The 23,214-nt window shown below is 45.4% G+C and overlaps 1 protein-coding gene across 8 annotated transcripts in view; it reads right to left on the bottom strand.

Annotated features, from left to right (window-relative positions):
• Mark3 (microtubule affinity regulating kinase 3) overlaps nt 1-3,031 on the bottom strand; it is a 93,586-nt gene extending 90,555 nt beyond the window's left edge. For 5 of the 8 annotated variants that reach the window (XM_036205347.1, XM_036205348.1, XM_036205350.1 and 2 more), the window contains exon 1: nt 2,401-3,031. In XM_036205347.1, coding sequence (XP_036061240.1) covers nt 2,401-2,451 — 51 coding nt within the window. In that variant the 5' untranslated portion in view covers nt 2,452-3,031. The remainder of the gene's footprint in view (nt 1-2,400) is intronic. The other 3 variants (XM_036205351.1, XM_036205352.1, XM_036205353.1) reach the window with 1 other exon arrangement.
• Between the last annotated feature and the right edge of the window lie 20,183 nt (nt 3,032-23,214).

Below are 23,214 nucleotides of genomic sequence, written 5' to 3'. Positions count from 1 at the left end.
GCAACCAGTTGGATCATAAGCCTCTTGATTTTAGCAATGCTGAAACCTCAGATCCATTAAATGACATAAGAACAGGGTATCCTTCACAACCTAAGTTTGTTCTCTCTTTCACAGTGGTGCCAGGGATTGAGCTGGGGGCTTCATGTATACTAGACTATCATTCTATCACTGAACCACATCTCTAGCTCCTAGGTTGTTTTTAAAAATCAAAAGCAGTAATTCTAAATACACACACACACACACACACACACACACACACAAATCACAAAACAACAAATTGACAAAGAACAGGTAAAGAATGTGCCACTTCTGTCTATAATAACAGTACCACCTAAACCATGCATTCCAGACTAAAATTAGATTTCTCCTTACCCCTCCCCATTGAAACATACATATTAAAGTCAAGCATGTGGGAGCATGCCTTTAATCCCAGCACTCGGATGCAGAGGCAGGAGGGTCACTGGTCTACATAGGAATCTCAGAAAAGCCAGAGCTACATAGTAAGACCTTGTCTCAAAAAAATAAATAAATAGAAAATATACATATTGAAAGAAGACTCAAATGCAGTCTTTCATCTTAATCTTCTGTTTCTTGTTTCAGTTTAGAAAGCTCATGTTCTGCTTAAAGTTTTGACTTTAAGTTAAAAAAAAAAATCAGGCCAGGTAGTGGTGGTGGCACACGCCTTTAATCCCAGCACTCTGGAGGCAGAGCCAGGCGGATCTCCACGAGTTCAAAGCCAGCCTGGTATACAGCGCTAGATCCAGGACAGGTACCAAAGCTAACAGAGAAACCCTGTATTAAAGGGAAAAGAAAAAAAAAGAATACAAAGCCAATCAATCGATTTACTTGCTTCATTTTTTTAAGAGTGGCCAAAGAATATGACTGATGATCAATCAGGTCAAAGGTATCTTCAAAAGAAAACATAAAAAGGTCTCAGGATTCCAAGCTTGATGGCATGTGTCTGTATTCTCAGCTTTGGGGAGAATGAGGCAGAATGCTCCCTTAAGCAGCCCAAGCAACACAGCAAGAACTATGGAATGGGCCGGGCAGTGGTGGCACACGCCTTTAATCCCAGCACTCGGGAGGCAGAGCCAGGCGGATCTCTGTGAGTTTGAGGCCAGCCTGGGCTACCAAGTGAGTTCCAGGAAAGGCACAAAGCTACGCAGAGAAACCCTGTCTCGAAAAACAAAACAAAACAAAAAAAACAACAAAAAACAAAACTATGGAATGAAGAAAGGGAAGCAGGGAGAGGGAAAAAAAGGGAGAGGAGGAAGAAAAGGAGAAAGTTCTAATTTAAGCTCTTCTAATTAGGTAATTTTCTAATCTATCTCCGGCGGAAGAACATATACAACTATATATTAATATATTACAGAGATGATTTAGACTAAATTACTCAATACCTATCAAGCACCACGTGGCATTTCGAAGATTAAAATAAAGGCATTTGATGCCACTAGGTCACCATATCTAAGGATGGTTTGCAAAGCACGAAAACACCCGGAGCATGGAAGCTTTTCCAAAGAAATGGCATTTTGTTGCCAGCAGTTACCTCATAGCTCCATATAATGAAAGGCCAGTGAAGTTTCTTTACAAGTTATTTGCTAAATGCTTTACAGAGGACAAAGCTAGGCTGGAACACTTTGGAATCTGATGCGGGAGAAGGGTTCAAAAAAAAAAAAAGCACACTCTGGGCAGGTCAAATATTTCTTCAATAGAACTTCTACACATTTGTGACTCCCTAGCAATGCGGTTCCAGGTTGTTGTTTGGTTTGTTTTTGAAGGTCCTTTCGAACAAAATCCTTTTATGTAGATTTGCTGGGTGTGCACACTGAAATGGGCCTGAGAGCTCCACTAAGTCAACCTTTGCAGTGGAAGGAAAAGCCAGCTCAGTGGGTGTCTCTCAGCTGGGCAGCAGGACAGAGCGGAGACTCCACATCTGCCTCTCAAAACGCTTAGCCTACTGCTTCCGAACAGATTTTAATTTGCAAGGACGGGAAGCTACTCCTTGATAAAGACAGCCGCTCTAGAGCAGTACACTTCAGTCTTTAGGAACTACGGGGGCCCACAAGGATCTCTCCGTGGGGCACTGAGTTTTGGCGGTTGTCATTAAGCTTAGTCCCATTTTAAAGGACCGTCCACTTGACCCGACTGAACGCTATTAACTTGCACCAAGGACAGGCAGGCTCTTAACCTGCCCGGTGTGAAAGGAGAGTTGGGTTCAGACAGGCACCGGCCGCGGCAGCGCACGGACGGGTAATGCTCAGCAGACCGTAAGGACAGCGCGCAGGCCGCACGCGCGCTGCAGGACAGGGCTGCGCCTTGACCCCAGCCTGGAGCATCTGGGCTAGGTCCCCCTGCTACCACCCTGAGGGTCTGCCACCCTGCAGCGCAGTCACTCACGTTTTCAGTGTCTCGTTCATTCACCGTTGGCAAAGGGGTCCTAGTGGACATCTTACTGCGCTTTGATTCTGCACAACGCCAAGGCGAAAACAAAACCGCCCAGCTCTGGGCGGCCGGCGAGCAGCGGCCGTGAGCCTCCGGGCCCTGCCCTCCCCGGCCGGAGTCTAGATCCCCGGCCTGGCCCGGGCCGTGCGCCCGCGGGCCCCGGGGCTCATTCTCCCCCAGCGCCGGCGGCCGCGGCGAGGAGCCCAGTGGAACCGGGCCGGCTGGCTGCCGCAAGCCTCAGGGCGCCTCGCGGGCTCCTCGCCTCCTCGCCGCTCGCAGCTGCAGCCGCAGCGCCGCGGAACTCAGTCCCGGAGGTTCCACACAGCGCGGCGAGCAGCCCCAGAAGAGGCGGCGGCGCAGGAGGATGTAGCGGAGATGGAGAGCAAGACAGGCCGCCGCGGCCTGCAGGCGCCAACCATGGAGCGGGCCGCGGAGGAGGCGCCCACGCCCTGCTGCTTTCCCTTCTCCCGCTCGCTTTCCGCCCGGCCTCGCCCTGCCGGCTGCCACCGCCGCTCCCCGGCACCTCGGGAGCCTCACAGACCCAAGATGGCCGCCCCTCGGCTTCCTCCGCTGCCTCCGGCTGCCGGAAGTGACGCCGCTGCCGCCTGGAGTCCCGCCAATCAGCGCGGTTGGAACAAGGACCGGCTGCTGTTGCTAGGGGCGACTCGTCCTGTTGGTTCTGAGCCGGAGGTGCGGTGGGGACTTACTGGCTTCCAGCACTAGCGGAGTTCCAATGGGCCAGAGCGCCTGGGCATCCCTGACCCTTCCAGGGCCACGGCCCTAGTGGGCGTCCTGAGCCCGATTGGTGGGCTGGCATTTACGGAGTACATCTGGGCTGGCTGGATTACCCTACACATGGAGATCCTACTGTTTGCAAAAGTTGAGTTCGCTTTCCCCGGGCCACGCAGCAAAGGATGGAGCTACTGAATCAGCAGTTATAGGTCTAGCGGAGAGGACAAGAGCCAGGGCCCTGCTTCATAACTGAGATATTGAGCATCCAGTCAATGAACTTTCTTGCCTCTGGCTCTAGGGGGCCACTGGATATTAAACCCGGCCCAACCTAATACCCATTCGGATGAAAGAGTGCAGTGACAAAGGTGGCCCGAAAGGGATGGGAAGAGGGGTTCATTGAGAACATGAAGACGCCGCCCCCAGGGATCAATTCCTAAATGCCGGTAGGGGCTTATATAGCAATATTTCCCTGTCTCCCCCCACTTCGCTCCCCCACTCCCTCTACCTCTCTCTCTTTCTCTCTCCCTCTCTCTCTCCCTCTCCCTCCCTCCCTCCTTCCCTGCCTCTCTCTCTCCCTCCCTCCCTCTCTTTCTCTCTCTACTTACTCCTTTCTCTTCCCTCAAACTCCCGGTCCGACTTCCCTGTCTTGCTTCAGCCTCCTGAATACGGAGATTCCTATAGGCTTTGGGCCAGGCTGAGCGACCTGCAGCTGGAGGTCTGAATATGCTGCCTTTTCTAGAAGCTCTCAATTTATCACCTCTTTACGTCTTCTGAGGATGGAATCCATTGGTACAGAAAGGAGGGCTGTGTGGGTTGGGGTAATGCAAACCGCTACTGATAGTCCACCTTGTGTTGGTTATTCATTAAGCCTCACATACCCATATAAGATGGGCAGGCACAACATGTGATCTGAAGTCTGGACAAGTTAGTTTCTTAACCAAATCATCTATGTTGGTTATAAAAGAAGAATCTGAACCCCGTTCCTACAGCTTTAGAAACAGGTAAATTTGTGAGTGACTTAGCTTTGCTTTCTTTCCTTCTTATGTTTTGTTTGCTTGCTTGATTTGATTTTTTTCCCCCAACATCCCAATGTCTTGCTGTATCTAGGACATTTCCTGCTTTGTGAAACATAGATCTTTAAACACCAGCATCACTTCCAGAGAAGCCAGGGGATCGCAATACAAAACAACACAGGGCTAAGATACATTCAGAACTCCCAGATGTTTGGGTGTGCTCAAGGGGACCAGATGACCCTACTTAAAATGTTATTCTCTTTCTCCTTTTGTAGTCAAGCAGAAATCTGCAGTAGAATTCCTCTGAATCAAGTCTTTGCTCCACACAGTTCAACTGAAATGTAGATTGTGATAACTGGAAGTGTGCTCAAGAGCTAGGAGACCAAGTGTGGGCATCCAACCCCACATGGGGGCCTGGGTCAGGGGATGCTTACAAAGGGCATGCTTACTCTGAAGATGGCTTGATGGCTATACAAAGGCATGTGGTGAGAAACAACAGAGTGAATTCCAGTCAACGTCATCAAGAACCTGTGAAGATGGGGAGTCAAGCCAAAGAGGCAGAGCTAGGGAGATTTAGACATAGTATAGTACCAGTCCTCCCCTCAGCCCTGGTGAATTCTAGTGATTCAGCATTGGCTCCTGATGAAGCCAAGAAACCTTCCAGAACGTTGCCAGCCTCAGGTAGGAGCTTCGAAAAAGCCTGTGGACACTTTCAAGCACTCCACATTGGCCAGAGAAGTAAATGGACATGAGGCTTCCCCCAGAGGGACTTCCTCATTCATGCTACACATTAAACAGTGAGTCAGTGAATGCTAAAGGTTAGGAATAAAGATGACAGCTCTTAACCTCCAGATATTTCCTAGTTTTCATAAAGTTGAGAATTGAAGACACTGAAATTTAAAGACACAATAAAGACTGGGAAATGGTAGGCATGTTTGTGACATGTAAAAAGGAAAGGCGGGCTAGCAGGATGTGAGGAGGAGGAGGAGGAGGAGGAGGAGGAGGAGGAGGAGAGCATTGTCCATCCAGAGGAACTTATGTGGTCCTAAATTTTGTGTATCTGTGATCTATCTGAAAGGAATGGAGCAATTAAGCCTTAAAACTATTGTTAAAATGACTCTTTTTCATAATTCCTGTTTCCTTCCTGGTTCTTCTCCCCTTTATTTTTCAGACAGTCTTGCTGTATAGCTCAGGCTGGCCTCCAATTCCTATCCTCTTGCCTCATCCTCCCAAATGCTAAAATTTCAGATGTACACTCCATTTGTTTCCTGTCTTTCTGTTAAAATAGTACCTACCTTGAGCATCATAACAACAAATCCATTGCAATTCAGAAGTGCACCCAGGGCTGGGGAGATGGTTCAACAGATAAAGCTCTTGGTGCTCAAGTGGAAGGATTAGGTCTCCCAAAACCCACATAAATCCCAGGTGTGCAAAGCAGCCCACATGTACTCCAGTGCTTGAAAGACAGGATCTCTCATTGACCTGGAGCTCCTCACCAATTAGGCTAAAATGGCTGTCCAGCAGGCCCTAGGGGTCTTCCTGTCTCTGGCTCTTCAGCCCTGAGACTACAGTCATATACCAGCACACCTGTCTTTTTTACTTGGGCTCTAAGGATGAGACTCAGGTCCCTATGCTTGCATAGCTAGCCCTCACTTTCTGAGCCGTCCCTCCAACATTTGTTAGATAAAGGCAAGAAGATTTCTGAGAATTTGAGGCCAATCTAGTGTAGAGTTTCAGGCCAGCCAAGATGGCATAGTGAGACACTGTCCCAGAAAAGGGGGAAGGGATACTGAAGGGATGGCTGAGCAGTTACAAGCACTTGCTGCTCTCATGGAGGACTTACGTTCAGTTCCTGGCAGCCACATGGCCACTCACAACCTTCTGGAAATCTTGTTCCAGGGGATTCAATGCCCTCTTCTGGCCTCCTCAGGCACAAGGTGTGCACACACGCATGCACAGAGAGTCAAAACACACTTAAAATAATTTTAATGACATGCCAGGACAATTTAACAATAACTAGTAATATTAGCAACACCATCAAGTTGTGCATGCTCCACAATACCACAGTTCTGTCCTAAATGTTTACCCGAAAGGAATGCCTGAACAGAGGCTGACAAGGAAGCTCGTCAGATATCAGATGAGGGGACTTGCACCAAGCCTGTCAAGCTGAGTTCAATCCCTGGGAACCCAATGGAGGAGAGAAATAACTTGTGCAGGCTGTCCCCGATTCTGTGCCTGCCTTGGCACTTGTGTATGAATATACACACATAAATAAATAAATGCAATTAAAATTTTTAGCTTTTTTGTTTGTTTTTGTTTTGTTGTGTTGTTGTTTGGTTGGTTGGTTGGTTTTCTGAGACAGGGTTGCTCTGTGTAATCCTGTCCTGGAACTTGCTCTGTAGACCAGGCCGGCTGCCTCTGCCTCTGCCTCCCAATTAAAGGTGTTCACTACAATACCTGGCTGATTTTTTTAATTTTTAAGGGAACTGAAAAGATGGCTCTTACTGGGGACCAGAGTTGGGGTTCCAGCTTTGCCATCAGGCAGCTGACAACTGATGGAACAAGGGAATCGGACACCCTCTTTTGGCCTCCACAGGCACTGTAATTTAAAGTAAAAACACAGGGGGTGGCGCACACCTTTAATCCCAGCACTCGGGAGGCAGAGCCAGGCAGATCTCTGTGAGTTTGAGGCCAGCCTGGGCTACAGAGTGATATCCAGGACAGGCACCAAAAGTACACAGAGAAACCCTGTCTCGGAAAAAAATAAAAATAAAAATAAAAACAGGCCAGGAGTGAGAGCTCATACCTCCCAGTACTCAGGAGGCAGAGGCAGGCTGATCTCTATGAGTCTGAGCCCAGTCAGATCTACAGAGTGAATTTCAGGACTGCCAGGGCTACCCAGAGAAATCCTGGCTCAAAACTTACTCCCTCCCCACCCCCCACAAAAAAAAGTTTTAAGGAACAGTTCAAAATGTACTAAGGAAACATGTATAAAGACATTCACAAATAACACTCCAGATCTCTATAGAAAAAAGCTAGAGATGACATAAATGTCCATTATCAGTATGAATAGAGAATCTGGAATGTTTGCACCCAAACTAATATGTAACAGAGAGAAAAACTTGATTGGCTCTAGCCTTGTACGATAAAGTGGCTGAATCTCAAGAACATAATCTGAGGCTGGTGAGTTGGTTCAGTGCTGCCAACCTTGACGACCTGGGACCTACATAGTGAAAGGCGAGACCTGCCCCCTGCAAACTGTCCTCTGACCTCTATACATTCTGAGATTTGCTGCATGCCTGAAAAGGAGAGAGGTATGAAAATGCAAAGCCCTCATTGGTCCAGCCGGACAGCTTGTTAAGTCTCTGACCTCACATGGGCAACTCCAGATCCGGGCAGGTAGGAAGGACAAGAGGAAGCCTGAGAAGTTGTTAGGACAGATTCTGTTCCTGAGGCTAGAATGCCTCCTGTCCTGTGGTGTGACCTCAGACATGAGCTGTCTGGGGCTGGCCCTCTGAGTCAGCCCTGAGTCCCACCTACACGCCTTCCCCGTGGGGTGTCAGGACTCAAAGCCTTCTTTCAGAATGAGGCCAGGAGAACCAAGGCCGTAATGTGACCAAGTACAGATGAATAATTGGTGTGTTTGAATATTAATAGGAAGTAGCCTTTGTAGTCAAGCAAATCTGAAACAGATTCTAGTAGAATAAACTCTCTAATCTAGACCCAAGTCAAACAAATAGAAAACAAGAAAAACCTTGAAACTCCTAAATCTCCCTAATGATGGAAACCTACTCAGAAGAAATCCTACTTTTACGGAAAAGTGTTGTTCTAAAAATCAGTTTCAGTCTCTGGGCATGGCAGCACACACCTTTAGTCACAGCATTTGGGAAGCAGGAGGGTAAACCCCTATTTGCCAACTTGGTGTACACAGCAAATTCCAGGCCATGCAGGTCTACAGAGTGAGACCCTGTCTCAAAACAAAACAACAGAGACCCACCCAATTCTTCTGAATATTTTTTGGGGGGTGGAGGAACGGGTAACACTGGGAACCAATCCCAGATCTTTTTGTATGCTAGACAACTAACTGCTCAGCTCCTGAGCTATAGGGTCATCTTATTTAGGCTAGGACAGCCTTGAATTTCTATTTAACCTCAAATTCTGTCTGGCAAAAGCATCTTTTTTGTTTTTTGTTTGTTTGTTTTTGTTTTTCAAGACATGGTTTTTCTGTGTAGCTTTGCGCCTTCCCTGGATCTCGCTCTCTAGACCAGTATAGCCTTGAACTCACAGAGATCCGCCTGCCTCTGCCTCCCAAGTGCTGAGATTAAAAGCATGCACCACCACTTCCCAGTGCAAAAGCATCTTAAGAACACAACAAAATAAAATTCTTTATTATATGGTAAATCAGAGGACTAAGATGAGGCCAGTGAACCTGTAGAGTAGATGGGGACACAGGGACAACCCTGATTTCAAAACTTAGTACAAAATTACAAAACATGGCCAGGCATGATGATGCATACCTTTAATCCCAGCACTTGAGAGGCAGAGGCAAGAAGATTTCTGAGTTCAAGGCCAGCCTGATCTAAAGAGGGAGTTCCAGACAGCCAGGGCTACACAGAAAAACCCTGTCTCAAAACAAAATTACTATCAAAGCTGTTAAAAACAAATGAAAGCCCCAAAATATAAAACTCTCAGAATTTTTTGTTGTTGTTGTTGTTGTTTTTTGTTTTTTATTTTTGGAGACAGGGTTTCTCTGTGTAGTTTTGCTCCTTTCCTGGAACTCACTTTGTAGACCAGGCTGGCCTCGAACTCACAGAGATCCACCTGGCTCTGCCTCCCAAGTGCTGGGATTAAAGGCATGTGCCACCACCACCCAGCTTCAAACTCTGGTTTTTTTTTTAATGAAATAGTTTTTCAGGCTGGAGAGATGGCTCAGCGGTTAAAAGCACTGGTTGTTCTTCCAGAGGTTCTGAGTTCAATTCCCAACAACCACATGGTGGCTCACAACCATCTGTAATGAGATCTGGCACCCTCTTCTGGCCTGCAGGAATACATGCAGACAGAACATTGTATACATGAAAAATAAATAAATCTTTAAAACAAAAACAAAGAGAGAGAGAGAATAGTTTTTCAGACTAAATGCCAAAACAACAAAATTGTCATCTTAAGAATAAAATTTTGTGCTGAAACAGACACTTATCAAGACAGAAAGAGATATAGCTCAGTGGTTAAGAGCACTTGCTGCTCAGATTGAGGACTGTGGTTCAGTTCCCTGGCCCCTGTGGTGACTCTCAACCATCTATAATTCCAGCTCCACAAGATCCGATGCCCTCTGTCTCCCTTAGGCATTGCACATAGATTTATGTGCAGACAAACGAGTCATACTAATACATTTTTAAAAAATTAGAAAGACAGGAATAAAATATGGCTGGGAAGGTGGCTTAGCCAGTAAGAGGGCTTGTTGTACTTGCAGAGGACCCGAGTTCAGTTCCCAGCACCTGCCTCATACAATTCACAATCACGGGTAACTGCAGTACTAGGACATACAGTACACTCTTCTGGCCTTCAAAGGTATGCATACACAATATTTTTATATTAAAAAATGATTTAAAGAAAGCAGGACAAGCACTAAGCAGTGGGGCATAGCTCACTTGGCAGAGTGCTTGCCTAGGATGTATGAAGTCCATGTTTCAGTGTAGACCAGTGACAGTGAGAGTGAGGACAGTGTAGACCAGTGACAGTGACAGTGAAGACAGTGTAGACCAGTGACAGTGACAGTGAAGACAGTGTAGACCAGTGACAGGGAGAGTGAAGACAGTGTAGACCAGTGACAGTGACAGTGAAGACAGTGTAGACCAGTGACAGTGAAGACAGTGTAGACCAGTGACAGTGAAGACAGTGTAGACCAGTGACAGTGAAGACAGTGTAGACCAGTGACAGTGAAGACAGTGTAGACCAGTGACAGTGAAGACAGTGTAGACCAGTGACAGTGAAGACAGTGTAGACCAGTGACAGTGAAGACAGTGTAGATCAGTGACAGTGACAGTGAAGACAGTGTAGACCAGTGACAGTGAAGACAGTGTAGACCAGTGACAGTGAAGACAGTGTAGACCAGTGACAGTGAAGACAGTGTAGATCCAGTGACAGTGAAGACAGTGTAGACAGTGAGACCAGTGACAGTGAAGACAGTGTAGACCAGTGACAGTGAAGACAGTGTAGACCAGTGACAGTGAAGACAGTGTAGACCAGTGACAGTGAAGACAGTGTAGACCAGTGACAGTGAAGACAGTGTAGACCAGTGACAGTGAAGGACAGTGACAGTGAAGACAGTGTAGACCAGTGACAGTGAAGACAGTGTAGACCAGTGACAGTGAAGACAGTGTAGACCAGTGACAGTGAAGACAGTGTAGACCAGTGACAGTGAAGACAGTGTAGACCAGTGACAGTGAAGACAGTGTAGACCAGTGACAGTGAAGACAGTGTAGACCAGTGACAGTGAAGACAGTGTAGATCAGTGACAGTGACAGTGAAGACAGTGTAGACCAGTGACAGTGAAGACAGTGTAGACCAGTGACAGTGAAGACAGTGTAGATCAGTGACAGTGAAGACAGTGAAGATCAGTGACAGTGAAGACAGTGTAGACCAGTGACAGTGAAGACAGTGTAGATCAGTGACAGTGAAGACAGTGTAGATCAGTGACAGTGAAGACAGTGTAGATCAGTGACAGTGAAGACAGTGTAGACCAGTGACAGTGAAGACAGTGTAGATCAGTGACAGTGAAGACAGTGTAGACCAGTGACAGTGAAGACAGTGTAGATCAGTGACAGTGAAGACAGTGTAGACCAGTGACAGTGAAGACTGTAGATCAGTGACAGTGAAGACAGTGTAGACCAGTGACAGTGAAGACAGTGTAGATCAGTGACAGTGAAGACAGTGTAGACCAGTGACAGTGAAGACAGTGTAGACCAGTGACAGTGAAGACTGTAGATCAGTGACAGTGAAGACAGTGTAGACCAGTGACAGTGAAGACAGTGTAGACCAGTGACAGTGAAGACAGTGTAGACCAGTGACAGTGAAGACAGTGTAGATCAGTGACAGTGAAGACAGTGTAGATCAGTGACAGTGAAGACAGTGTAGACCAGTGACAGTGAAGACAGTGTAGATCAGTGACAGTGAAGACAGTGTAGACCAGTGACAGTGAAGACTGTAGATCAGTGACAGTGAAGACAGTGTAGATCAGTGACAGTGAAGACAGTGTAGATCAGTGACAGTGAAGACAGTGTAGATCAGTGACGGTGACAGTGAAGACAGCGTAGACCAGTGAGAGTGAGGACAGTGTAGACCAGTGACAGTGAGAGTGAAGACCGTGTAGACCAATGAGAGTGAAGATGTATACCATCCATTGTATTCCATCCAAGACAGAAGAACAAACTAGAATGAAAACACGGGCATACCATCAAACAACACCCTCTTAACCTCCCAACAACAGCAAGAAGTGTGTGTGAGGTTGGAGGGTTGGCTGAGTGGTTAAGTGTACTGGCTGCTGTTGTAGGGGACTAGGGTTCAGTTTCCAGTACCCACAGGTAGGCACCAGATAGTCACATGGTGCACATACATATATACGCAGGTAAAACACACACACACACACACACACACACACACACACACACACACACAATAAATCGAAAAAAAAATGTGAAGATGTATGCCAGGCCTGCTGGTGCAGCCTTGAAGAGCACTGAAGAGGCAGGGACAAGTGGATCTCTGCGGATTCAAGGCCAGCCTAATCTACAAAGTGAGTTCCAGGCAAGTGGGCTGGTCCTAAATGAGGGCCACACAGTGAGACCTGTCTCAAAAAAGAGTGCACAAGCATGAGCTTGCATATGATGCATGTGGGCATGCATGCTGCTGTGCATGTGTGTATCTCTGTGTGTGTGTGTGTGTGTGTGTGTCCATGTGCGTTGGAGAGATGGGGATCAGAAATTCAGAAACAGTAAGCTAGCTGTGATGTTAAATCATTAATTGTCAACTTAATTGCATCTTATCTCCTAAGAGATCAGCCTCAGGCAGGTCTGTGAGAGTATCTTCTGGAAGATACTGGAGGAGGAACACAGGCTGCCTCCCCCATCCCCGAGTGAGCAGCATCTTCCAGGTGTAAAGAGGTCCAATCAGAGACAGTGCTGTATCTTGAGCAAGAAATTTCTAGGGGTTGGGGATTTAGCTCAGTGGTAGAGCACTTACCTAGTAAGTGCAAGGCCCTGGGTTCGGTCCTCAGCTCTGGAAAAAAAAAAAAAATTTCTAAACCAGGAATGCTTGGTCACACACACTTTTAATCCCATGACTTGAAGAAGCAGGCAGATCTCTGAGTTTGAGGCCAGCCTGGTCTACAGAGTGAATTCTAGGATAGCCAGAGGTACATAGAGAGACCCTGTCTCAAATAAAAATTCTTATAGGACACCAAGAAACAGTAACCACAAACTAAACACAGTATTCCATTGTGTGTGCGCAACAAGTTTTGTTTATCCACTCGGCAGCTGGACATTTGGGGTGCAGGTGACTAATGCTGCTGTAATATTAATGGACAAGTCACTACTTGGAAGTAAACTTTCTTCTTTCCTGGGTGTATTCCGAGGAGAGGAATTGCTCACCCCCTTGGTATCTCTGTATTTATGCCCATTTTCCAAAGCTGCAGCACCCTCCTACTTTCCCACCATCCGTGTGTGTGAAGGGTGGTCCTGACCGCCTGGTCTGTCTCATCACTGTCACCTGCGTGAACAAAGTGCCATGTGCTTAGTGCAATTCAACACTTCCCTCTCCCGCGGCACCAGCACAGGCCACTGCAAGTTGTGTTTCGTGACTCTTCCAAGTGGCATTCCTTGGCTTGTGGCTGCATCACCTTTGTTTTACCCATCCCCCAAGTGTGTGTGTGTGTGCACTCAGTATGCTGCCTGGCACAGTGGTGCACACTTGTAATCCTATTGCTTAGAAGGTAGAGAGGCAAGAGGGAGGGTTGCAGGTCAGCCTGGGCCACATAGCAAGAACCTGTCAAGATTGAAACAAACAAACCCCACGTGTGTGCTTCTTTCTCATGAGGACACAGGCAATCACATCTGAAGAGCAGCCAAATGATTCAGGATAAGCTTCTAGCCTCAAGCTCCTGACTCCTTTTGCCATATAAGGCAACACACAGGTTGTGAGATTTGATGTGGCTTTCTTTTAGTGCCACACTAGTGGTGTGAAGTGGTATCACACTGCAGTTTTGATCGGAGCTTTCCTGTGGGCTAACAATGCTGGCACCTTCTCATGTACGCATCAGCAGCTTTATGCTTGGAGAAATGGGTGTACGCAGATCCATTGTCCAGTCTCCCAGTTTTCAAGCCACTTGTTTTTTGGTTATTGACTTGTCAGCTCCTTGTGTAGCAGTGATTCAGGGAAGATGATGAATGGGAATTGCCAGGAACCGACTCCTCGTTTAGATGATGATCCAGCAGAATCCATCTCAAATGATGAGTATTTTGACTCTCTGGAGTCTGTTGGAAAACGTGCAGTTTCCAGACCAAGGCTCGTACCTCTCAGTTCCTCTTGTGAAGTGTGATAGGATACCAGGGACCTGGTAATTGTGTGGGTGTGGGTGTGTTCACCTGTGTGTGCACATGTGGAGGCAAAAACTGATGTCCAATACCTTCCTGTATTGCTCTCTATCTTTTTTTTTTGAGGCAGGGTCACTCACTGAACCAGGAGTCCACCATTTTGGCTAGACTGTCTGGCCTGTGAGCTCCATGGCCTGCCTGTCTCCACTCTCCAGCGCTGGAGTTACACACTTGTGCCACCGAGCCTGGCTTTATGTGGATTCTGGGGATTCAAACTCAGGTCCTCATGATTGTACAACAAGCACTTTACCCACTGAGCCATACAGCCAGCCCCATCATGAGCAGAAGTGTATTTATTGCCTCACAGGGTCGGAGTCAGTCCAGCATTTAGGGTCAGCATGTGGTAAGGGACTTCTTGCCTGGGGAAGGAGGGAAAAGAAGAGAACAAGAGGTCATTGCCATTTTTTAAGATTAATTAATTTATTTATTTTTCCATTATCAGCTTGATACAGTATAATTGTTATCTTAATAGTGAAATGCTTCATTGAGGGTTGCTCAGTAATTGAGTAAAACCAAATCTTATTATAAGTTACTGTCATCCTAGAGTCCCCCATGTTATGTATATAGCCTCCATGGTTCTGTGGGTTGCAGTCTGATTGTTCTTTGCTTTATATCTAGAATCCACTAATGAGTGAGTACATACCATGTTCGTCCTTCTGGGTTTGGGTTACCTCACTCAGGATGATTTTCTTCTAGTTCCATCCATTTGCCTGCAAACTTCATGCTGTCATTGTTTTTCTCTGCTGAGTAGTACTCCATTGTGTATATGTGCCACATTTTCTTAATCCATTTTTCAGCTGATGGGCATCTAGGTTGTTTCCAGGTTTGGCTATTACAAATAATGCTGCTATGAACATAGTTGAGCATGTATCTTTGTGGTATGGTTGAACATTCCTTGGGTATATGCCCAAGAGTGGTATGGCTGGGTCTTGAGGTAGTTAGATTCCCAATTTTCTGAGAAACTGCCACACTGATTTCCACAGTGGTTGTACAAGTTTGCATTCCCACCAACAGTGGAGGAGTGTTCCCTTTGCTCCACATCCTCTCCAACATAGACTGTCATTAGTGTTTTTGATCATAGCCATTCTGACAGGTGTAAGGTGGTATCTCTGAGTCGTTTTGATTTGCATTTTTCTGATGATTAAGGATGTCTTTCATTTAGGGTCAGCATGTGGTAAGGGATTTCTTGCCTGGGGAAGGAGGGAAAAGAAGAGAACAAGAGGTCATTGCTGTTTTGTTTGTTGTTTTTTGGTTTTTCGAAACAGGGTTTCTCAATGTAGTTTTGGTGCCTGTCCTGGAACTCACTCTGTAGACCAGGCTGGCCATGAACTCAGAAATCCGCCTGGTTGTGCCTCCTGAGTGCTGGGATTAAAGGCGTGTGCCACCACTGCCCAGCGCGCTAATTTGTTTTTAAACTAATTGATAAGAGAGATCATATGAAAAACAATGGTCAAGAACTTTAAATCTGATGAAATTAAAAAAAAAAAAAAAAAAAGGAAAAGGAAAAACAGAAATCAGAAAAGAGAGAGAATCCACAGAGACCAAGAATGCCTCCCTCAGGAATGCCCTGGCAAAGGAGATGGCTGCTGGTCATTTCCACTGCTGAAATTCCTCCCTCATTTAGCCCCTAACCAAGAGCCACCATGACCAACCAGGCCACACCCTACAGCTAGAAGTGCCCACAGGGAGATAATGGGTTTGTGCCTGAGGTACCCAGCCACGCCCAGAACCTTCAGCCACACCCAGGACCTTCGGGGCCCAAACCGGAGTGTCTAGAGACCCTGTAAACACTCCCACTGATGGAAGAGCTCTCCTTCCCTGTACCCCCCAATAAAAAGGTGGGAACCAATCTCCTCCCTTAAGAAGATAAATTGCAGCGCTTGGGATGCTGAGGTGAGAGGTCCACCAAATTACACAGCAAATTTGAGTCTACCTTGTACTACACACACACACACACACACACACACACACACACACACACACACACTAAAGGGGGGGTAAGAAATCCCCAGATCAACAAAAGCCAAGAAAGTTCATTATTACTAGATGTGCTCCCACAAAATATAATTCCTACAGGTGCCTCATGCCTGTAACTCTTCCCAGAGACTGAAGCAGGAGGATTGCTGAATTCAAGACCAGCCTGTGCTATCAGGAAACCTGAACTACAAAATAAGACCCAGTCTCAAAATACAAAACAAAACAAAAAGAAAAAAGCAAAAGAAGAGACTGAGTATTCAGCCCTAAATAGGATGTTGTTACGTTACATAAACTAAACGAGATTAAAAAGAGAAATGCTACATGTTTTCTTTCATATGCAGAAATTAGATTTAAAATGTGTGTGTTTGTTTACGTGGGTGCAGGGTAACAAAACTAGAAAGAGACTGTGACAGAAGAGTGCTGTTGTTGTTGTTTTCTCTCTTTTGGGCCCCACCACCCAGCTCCCAAATAAATCACTCACACACGGAAGCTTATTACTAATTATGAATGCCCGGCCTTAGCTTGGCTTGTTTCTTGCCAGTTTTCTTTAACTTTAATTATCCCGTCTACCTTTGGCCTCTGGGCTTTTCCTGGTCTCTTACTTTGGTAAGTCTTATTCTTACTCCGTGGCTTGCTGTGTAGCTGGCCCCTGGAGTCCTTTTCATTCTCTGGCTACTTCTATCTCCTCCCCGATTTCTCCTATAGATCCTTTCTCCTGCCTTGCTATTGGCCATTCAGCTCTTTATTAGACCATCATGTGTTTTACACAGGCACAGGAACACAGCTTCACAGAGTTAAACAAATGTAACATAAACAAAAGTAACACCACTTAAAACAATATTCTACCGCAGGGGAGAAAGAGTTCTTCAGGGAAGTGGGAAATAGAGAAGGTGTTAGATCAGCCTAATAAGAAAGCAGAAGCTAAGCTTAACTGGGGAAGGAGGAGGTCGTTGTGGTAGGGTGGCTGGAGCGATGGCTTGTTGGTTAAGAGCACTTGTTCCCGGTACCTACATGGTGGCTCACAATGTTGAAAACTCCCTAACTTCAGTTCCAAGGTATGTAACTCCTCCTTCTGATCTCCAGAGGCACCAGGCACACACATGGAATACATACTTATGTGCAGGTAAAATACTTATAAACATAAAATGATAAATCTTAAAAAAAAAAAGATCATGGGACTAAAGAGGGTGGTGGTGGGGCTCCAAAAGTAAACAAAGTATAATGGAGAATCCAGTGAACTAGAGGCCATAAACAATACAGTAAACCATCTACAGCCAACAGATACTCATAGATCACTACCTGCAGAAGACAGCACACACATCTTCATAAGGACACAGAGATCTTCTCCAGGACAGGATATATGGGGAGGCACAAATCAAATCCTGGTGTATGTGTTTTAAAAGATAAGCAAAAGCAAAAAAAAAAAAAAAAAAAAAGCCAGGCGGTAGTGGCGCACACCTTTAATCCCAGCACTTGGGAGGCAGAGGCAGGCAGATCTCTTGTAAGTCTAAGGCCAGCCTGGTCTAGAGTGAGTTCCAGGGCAGCCAGAATTACACAGAGAAACCCTGTCTTGAAAAACAAAAAGATATGCAAAGGGTCTCCTCGTCTAAGCGGGATGAAGTTAGAACTTAGAGCTCATTAAGAGGCAGGTATAATTCCAGCACTAAGGAGGATTAGGTAGGAGGATCCTGAGTTCCAGGCCATCCTGCTCTTAGTAAGCACCTCTCCCCAAAGGAATAAAAAAGTACTATAAATAATTGTTCATTCCATTTATGATTTATTGTTCATTCATTATGCATTACATATGTATTCTCTAGTAGATGCCAAATAATATATCACAAAGGAAAACAGAAAGAATTAAATGCAAGACAATTATAAAAGCTCAAAGAGATGGGGGGAAAATCAGGATGAGAGGGAATGTAGATCCAATCACATCTAGCATCTCTGATTGCTTTCATATCTAAAGACCTTGTGACCAGGTCTTCAGTGTCTGTGTAAAAATGAGCTAGCTGTACCTTGGGATTCTATACCCAGCTAACTTATCAATAAAATGAGAGCAGAATAAAGGCTTAGATCATTGCCCCCAAACAGTTATCCCCTTACCTTGATTTCCAAGAAGGAGCATGCTTCCTTGCTCCATCAGGGTTGGACTTAGCCATGCCATTTGTTTGTTTGTTTGTTTGTTTTTGTTTTTGTTTTTTGAGACAGGGTTTCTCTGTGTAGTTTTGGTGTCTGTCCTGGATCTCGCTCTGTAGACCAGGCTGGCCTTGAACTCAGAGATCTGGCTGCCTCTGCCTCTGAAGCCGCAGCCAACCCCGCCGCCATCGCCACCACCACCACCTGGCTAGCCATGTGACTTATTTTGATCAACAACATGTAAGAGACGTATGTAACTCAGCCCAAAGCTTGGACTGTGCCCTCTGTGGGCTTGGGCTTTACTTTTACCTCCTGAAGTATCCCTTATTTAAGTAGAATGAAAACAGGCGAGAAGGGCTGGTCCCAAACAAGCCTGGAGTCAGGTCCAGCCAAGTCCAGAGAGCAGCTGAGTTGCAGATATGTAGAAATAAAGCAATGGTATTTTATCACTAAAGCTTATGGTGATTTGCTGTGCAACAAAAAAGAAGGAATGGCCAGGTGTGGTGGCACATGCCTTTAATCCCAGCACACACAAATAAATCCATGTAAAATATGGATTTCCTAATATTTCTCCTTTTTTTGTTTTGTTTTTTTGAAACAGGGTTTCTCTGTGTAGTTTTGGTGCCTGTCCTGGATCTTGCTCTGTAGACCAGGCTGGCCTCGAACTCAGAGATCCGCCTGGCTCTACCTCCCAAGTGTTTCTAATTTTTTTATACTATTTGTTAGAGCTTGGTGTAGTGGTGCATGCTTTTAATTCCAGCATTTGGGAGGCAGAGGAAGACAGATATATGTGAGTTAGAGGTCAGCATGGTCTACACAGTGAGTTCCAGGATAGCCAGGACTATGTAGAGAGAACCTGTTTCAAAGAGAGAAGAGAGAAAGTCACAAAGTGTAAGAAAATATCATCCCCCACTGACCTCTCTTTGGAAGCTACTTTAGAGGTTTGGGAGGGCAAAGAGGGGGACACATGGGACCTTGGAAACAGAATACAACTCTTGAGAGTAATCAGGCAGATCCAGGCAACAATGGCCCGGCACTGGGCAGTAGCGGAGCTGGGAGTTGATGTTGCTGGAAGGGAGGCACTCAGGAAAGGGGTGCTGCAGGTTCTGCTGCATCCCGGAGCCTGCGGAAGAGCCTGGAGAGGTGGAGGCTGTAGGGTAAGCAGTTCAAGGCCACTCTGGGCTATATACTGAGTTCAAGGCTAGCCTGGGCTTCAAGAGATGCTGTCTCAAAAAGTAAAAAAAAAAAAAAAAAAAAAATGTGTGTATACCTTCATAAACAACAAACCACCACCAATAACAACAACAAAAAAACAGAGCTGGAGATAGGGACACGGCTCAGTTGATAAAGTGTCAACCATGCAAGCTTGAGGACCCAAATTCTGGTTCCCAACACCGATGCAAAAAGCCTGCTGTGGCCACGTGTGTCTGTAACCCAGTTCCAGGTTCATTAAGGAAACCTGTCTCAAAAAATAAGAAATAAGGTAGGCAGTGATCAAGGGAGATGCCCAATATTGACCTTTAGCCTCTATACACACACACACACACACACACACACACACACACACACACACACAGAGAGAGAGAGAGAGAGAGAGAGAGAGAGAGATCACAAACATACATACTCAGAAACATCCATACACACACCACACACAGAGAGACCCACACAGATAAAAACAGTACTGACAGATCGTCACCTTTTGACTCAATCTATAAAACTCAGAAAGCTTTATTATAATTGTAGATGGATTAGAATTACTTCAATCTTGACAATGTAAAAGGAACCATAAAGATGACTTAAGCTGGGAGCCAGAAAGTCAAGTCAGAGAAATAAGGGGTGTTCTTATGGACAGAAGCATAAGTAATGAAATCGCAAACACTGTGTTTAAGCTTGTGAAAGTAGCCAATAGACAGGCTGAAAATAATAACCACGTTGAGAGGAAAATATAGGGTTCGGAGTTAGTTCCTCACGTGTCCTTGTAAGACATCAGTGTATAATGTTCCCAAGGCAGAATGTGTCAGGGTTCATAAATCATACAGCACTACCTGAAGGAGTTCAAGTTAGTGCATGTAGTCCAGGGCTCCTATGATCTTAACGGAGCTGGAAATTTCTTATCTCCTAGTGGCACTGTTGCCACTGTGACCTCTTAGGGTGTCAGGGACACACCATCCTCATGTGTTCCTTGCTCACACTGATTTAAACAAACCTAGAATGGCACATACAGCCGGGTGGTGGTGGTGCACGCCTTTATGCCCAGCACTCAGGAGGCAGAGCCAGTTCCAGGACAGGCATCAAAAGCTACACAGGGAAACCCTTTCTCAAAAAACAAACAAAACAACAACAAAAGAATGGCAATACAATTATATTCAGTATGTCATAACTGATATATGCCCACAGTACCTATTGACTATTGACTATACCTCTAACCATCATTTTAGAGTGAACGTCTATTTACAAAAATAGTTTACCATAAAACAGAATACCTTACAGTGCCTCTGAGTTTGAGCATCTCTAGACTGCATCATCTTCTCTTGTATTTGATTTAATCTCTTGTTTCTTGTGGCCCTGGAAGCAATAGGCTGAACCCATATGTGTGTACCACAGAGTCTGGTGGGTAGAAGACTATACACTGTCTGGGTTTGTGTAAGTTCGCTCTTTAATGTTCAACAATGGCAAATTATCTAAGAAAATCATCAAAGCATTTGACTTCTCAGGAGGTGGCCTACCACAGAGCAATGCAGGATTAAGGTTGCACTGGGATGGGGCAGGGCATGCTGCTGTTCAATATGTGCACAAGGTGATATCTGGGTCTCTGACTATGTCTCTTTATGATTTATCTTACTTATGGGTTTTTAAAGAATACACACACACACACACACACACACACACACACATATATACAAACATACATACACACACACACACACACATTTTTTTTTTTTTTTTGAGACAGGGTCTCTCTTTGCAGTCCTGATGGTCCTAGAACTTACTCTGGAACTCAGAGATCATCCTGCTTCTGCCTCCCAAGTGCTTGGATTAAAGGTGTGTGATGCCATTTTTTAAAGATTTATTTTTATTTTTAATTGTGTGAAGATGTGTGTGTCTGTGCACATGAGTGTGAGTACCTGTGTGGGTATGTGCATGTCAGTTTGAGTACCTACCTGTGAAGGCCAGCAGGTGGTGATACACATTCAGGATGGATTTTCCCTCCTAGTAAACTCTAGAAATGCCTGCATAGACACATTCAGAGATGTATCTCCTAGGTGATTTAAACCTAGTCAAGTTGACAGTGGAGATTAACCATCAGAGGACACTCTGTGTAAAGTTATAAAAATATCACTTCCCTTTGTTTTTGTTTTTGTTTTTTGTTTTTTGAGACAGGGTTTCTCTGTGTAGTTTTGGTGTCTGTCCTGGATCTCGATCTGTAGCCCAGGCTGGCCTCAAACTCACATAGATCTGCCTGGCTCTGCCTCCCAAGTGCTGGGATTAAAGGCCTGTGCCACCACCGCCCATCTTCCCTTTCTATCTACACATTGGCATTATAAGGTCAGATTTTAAAAAAATATTTAACTCTCCAAATAAAGCAAAACAAATTAAACACAAAGCAGAGAGGATTCTTCTGTACAATTAAACCAAATTAAAAAGACCTGTGTAGCATGAATCTTAAAAGTACTTATTAATAAAATCAAACCTTGGGCCAGTTATTGGGGTGAATGCTGGAAGATCAGAGAAGCAGAACAAGCCACAGCTACCTCACTTTGCCAGTTCCTCAGCTGATCCTGTTTCCTCAGACTGGAAGCTTCTGAGTCCTCATCCAGATGAATCTCAGCTGAACTGTGCTAATGGTTAAGCCTAAATGCTTAACCAGCCAAATGCTTCTAGTTTCTGGTCTTCACGCCTTATATACCTTTCTGTTTTCTACCATCACTCCCTGGGATTAAAGGCGTGAATCACCATGCTTGGCTGTATCCTTGAACAGATGGATTTCTGCTTCTGGAATGCTAGGATTAAAGGCATGTGCTACCACTGCCTATCTCTATGTTTAATATTGTGGCTGTTCTGTCTCTGACCCCAGATAAGTTTATTAAAGTGCACAATATTTTGGGGAACACAATACCACCACAGACCTGAAAATTGTTTTTTGTTACTTTTTTAACTTTTCTTGAGATAGAGTCTCACTATGTAGATTAGACTGGCCCTTAACTCACAGCGATCTGCCTGCCTCTGCCTTCTAGTGCTATGTTAAAAGGTATATGACCTTGCCTAGCATAGCTTTTTAATTTTTGTGGGATTTTTTTTTTTTTTGAGACAGGGTCTTATTATCTAGCCCTGGATGTCCTGGAACTCACTATGTAAACCAGGCTGGCCTCAAAATCAGAGATCCACCTGCCTCTGCCTCCCAAAGGCACTAAAGGTGTGCACTACCAGAGCTCTGCTCAGCTCTGTTTTTATTTTCCTGATATGAAAGTCTCACTATGGTGCCCATATTAGTCTGAAGTTCCTGGGATCCTCCAGCCTACTGAAGTTACAGGCACAGGTCACCACCCTGAGTGCCAATCATATCGGCCCACCATATTACTATTAATATACTGTTACGTTACCATAATTATGATCATTAATATGTTATTACATTAGGAAAAGGGCTAACAAGATGGCTCAGAATGCTGAGGCACCTGCTACTAAGCCTTACAACTCAGTTCAATTCCTGGGGCCCATGTAGTAGTAGTACTCACTCTCATAAAGTCGTTCTCGGATTTCCCCACATTAAAAACTAGAATGTTAAATTAGGCATGGTGACAACCTTAATCCCAGTACTTCAGGCTAGGTTATATTAGACCCTGAAAAAAAATACTTGCCTCACAGCTCACGGTTGTGGAAGCAGGAAGTTCGAAAGCCCGGAGAAAGTGGAGAAAAGGCTTTTTGCATGGTACAGATAGCATAAGGACAGCAGAAGGGGGAGGGAGGGAGGGAGCTGCTAACTTGAGTCTCTCCCTCTTTTCTTTTGTTGTTGTTTTTTGAGACAGGGTTTCTCCATGTAGCTCTGGCTGTCCTGGAACTTGCTTTGTAGAGAGCATGCGTCACCATCTCTCGCTTCTCCCCCCTTCTTTTTTTTTTTTAGCTGAGGATCGAACCCAGGGCCTTGCACTTGCTAGGCAAGCACTCTACCACTGAGCTAAATCCCCTCGACCTTCCTTATTATCTCTCAAATACTCCCCCTCCAAATACCTGAGGTATGAACTTCAGGATTTTTTTCCAACACGAGG

The sequence above is a fragment of the Onychomys torridus genome, chromosome 14 (assembly GCF_903995425.1).
Source record: "Onychomys torridus chromosome 14, mOncTor1.1, whole genome shotgun sequence".
Classification (NCBI taxonomy): domain Eukaryota; kingdom Metazoa; phylum Chordata; class Mammalia; order Rodentia; family Cricetidae; genus Onychomys; species Onychomys torridus.
Note: the sequence above shows the minus strand (reverse complement) of the source record. Positions and strands in the feature narration are given on the sequence as shown.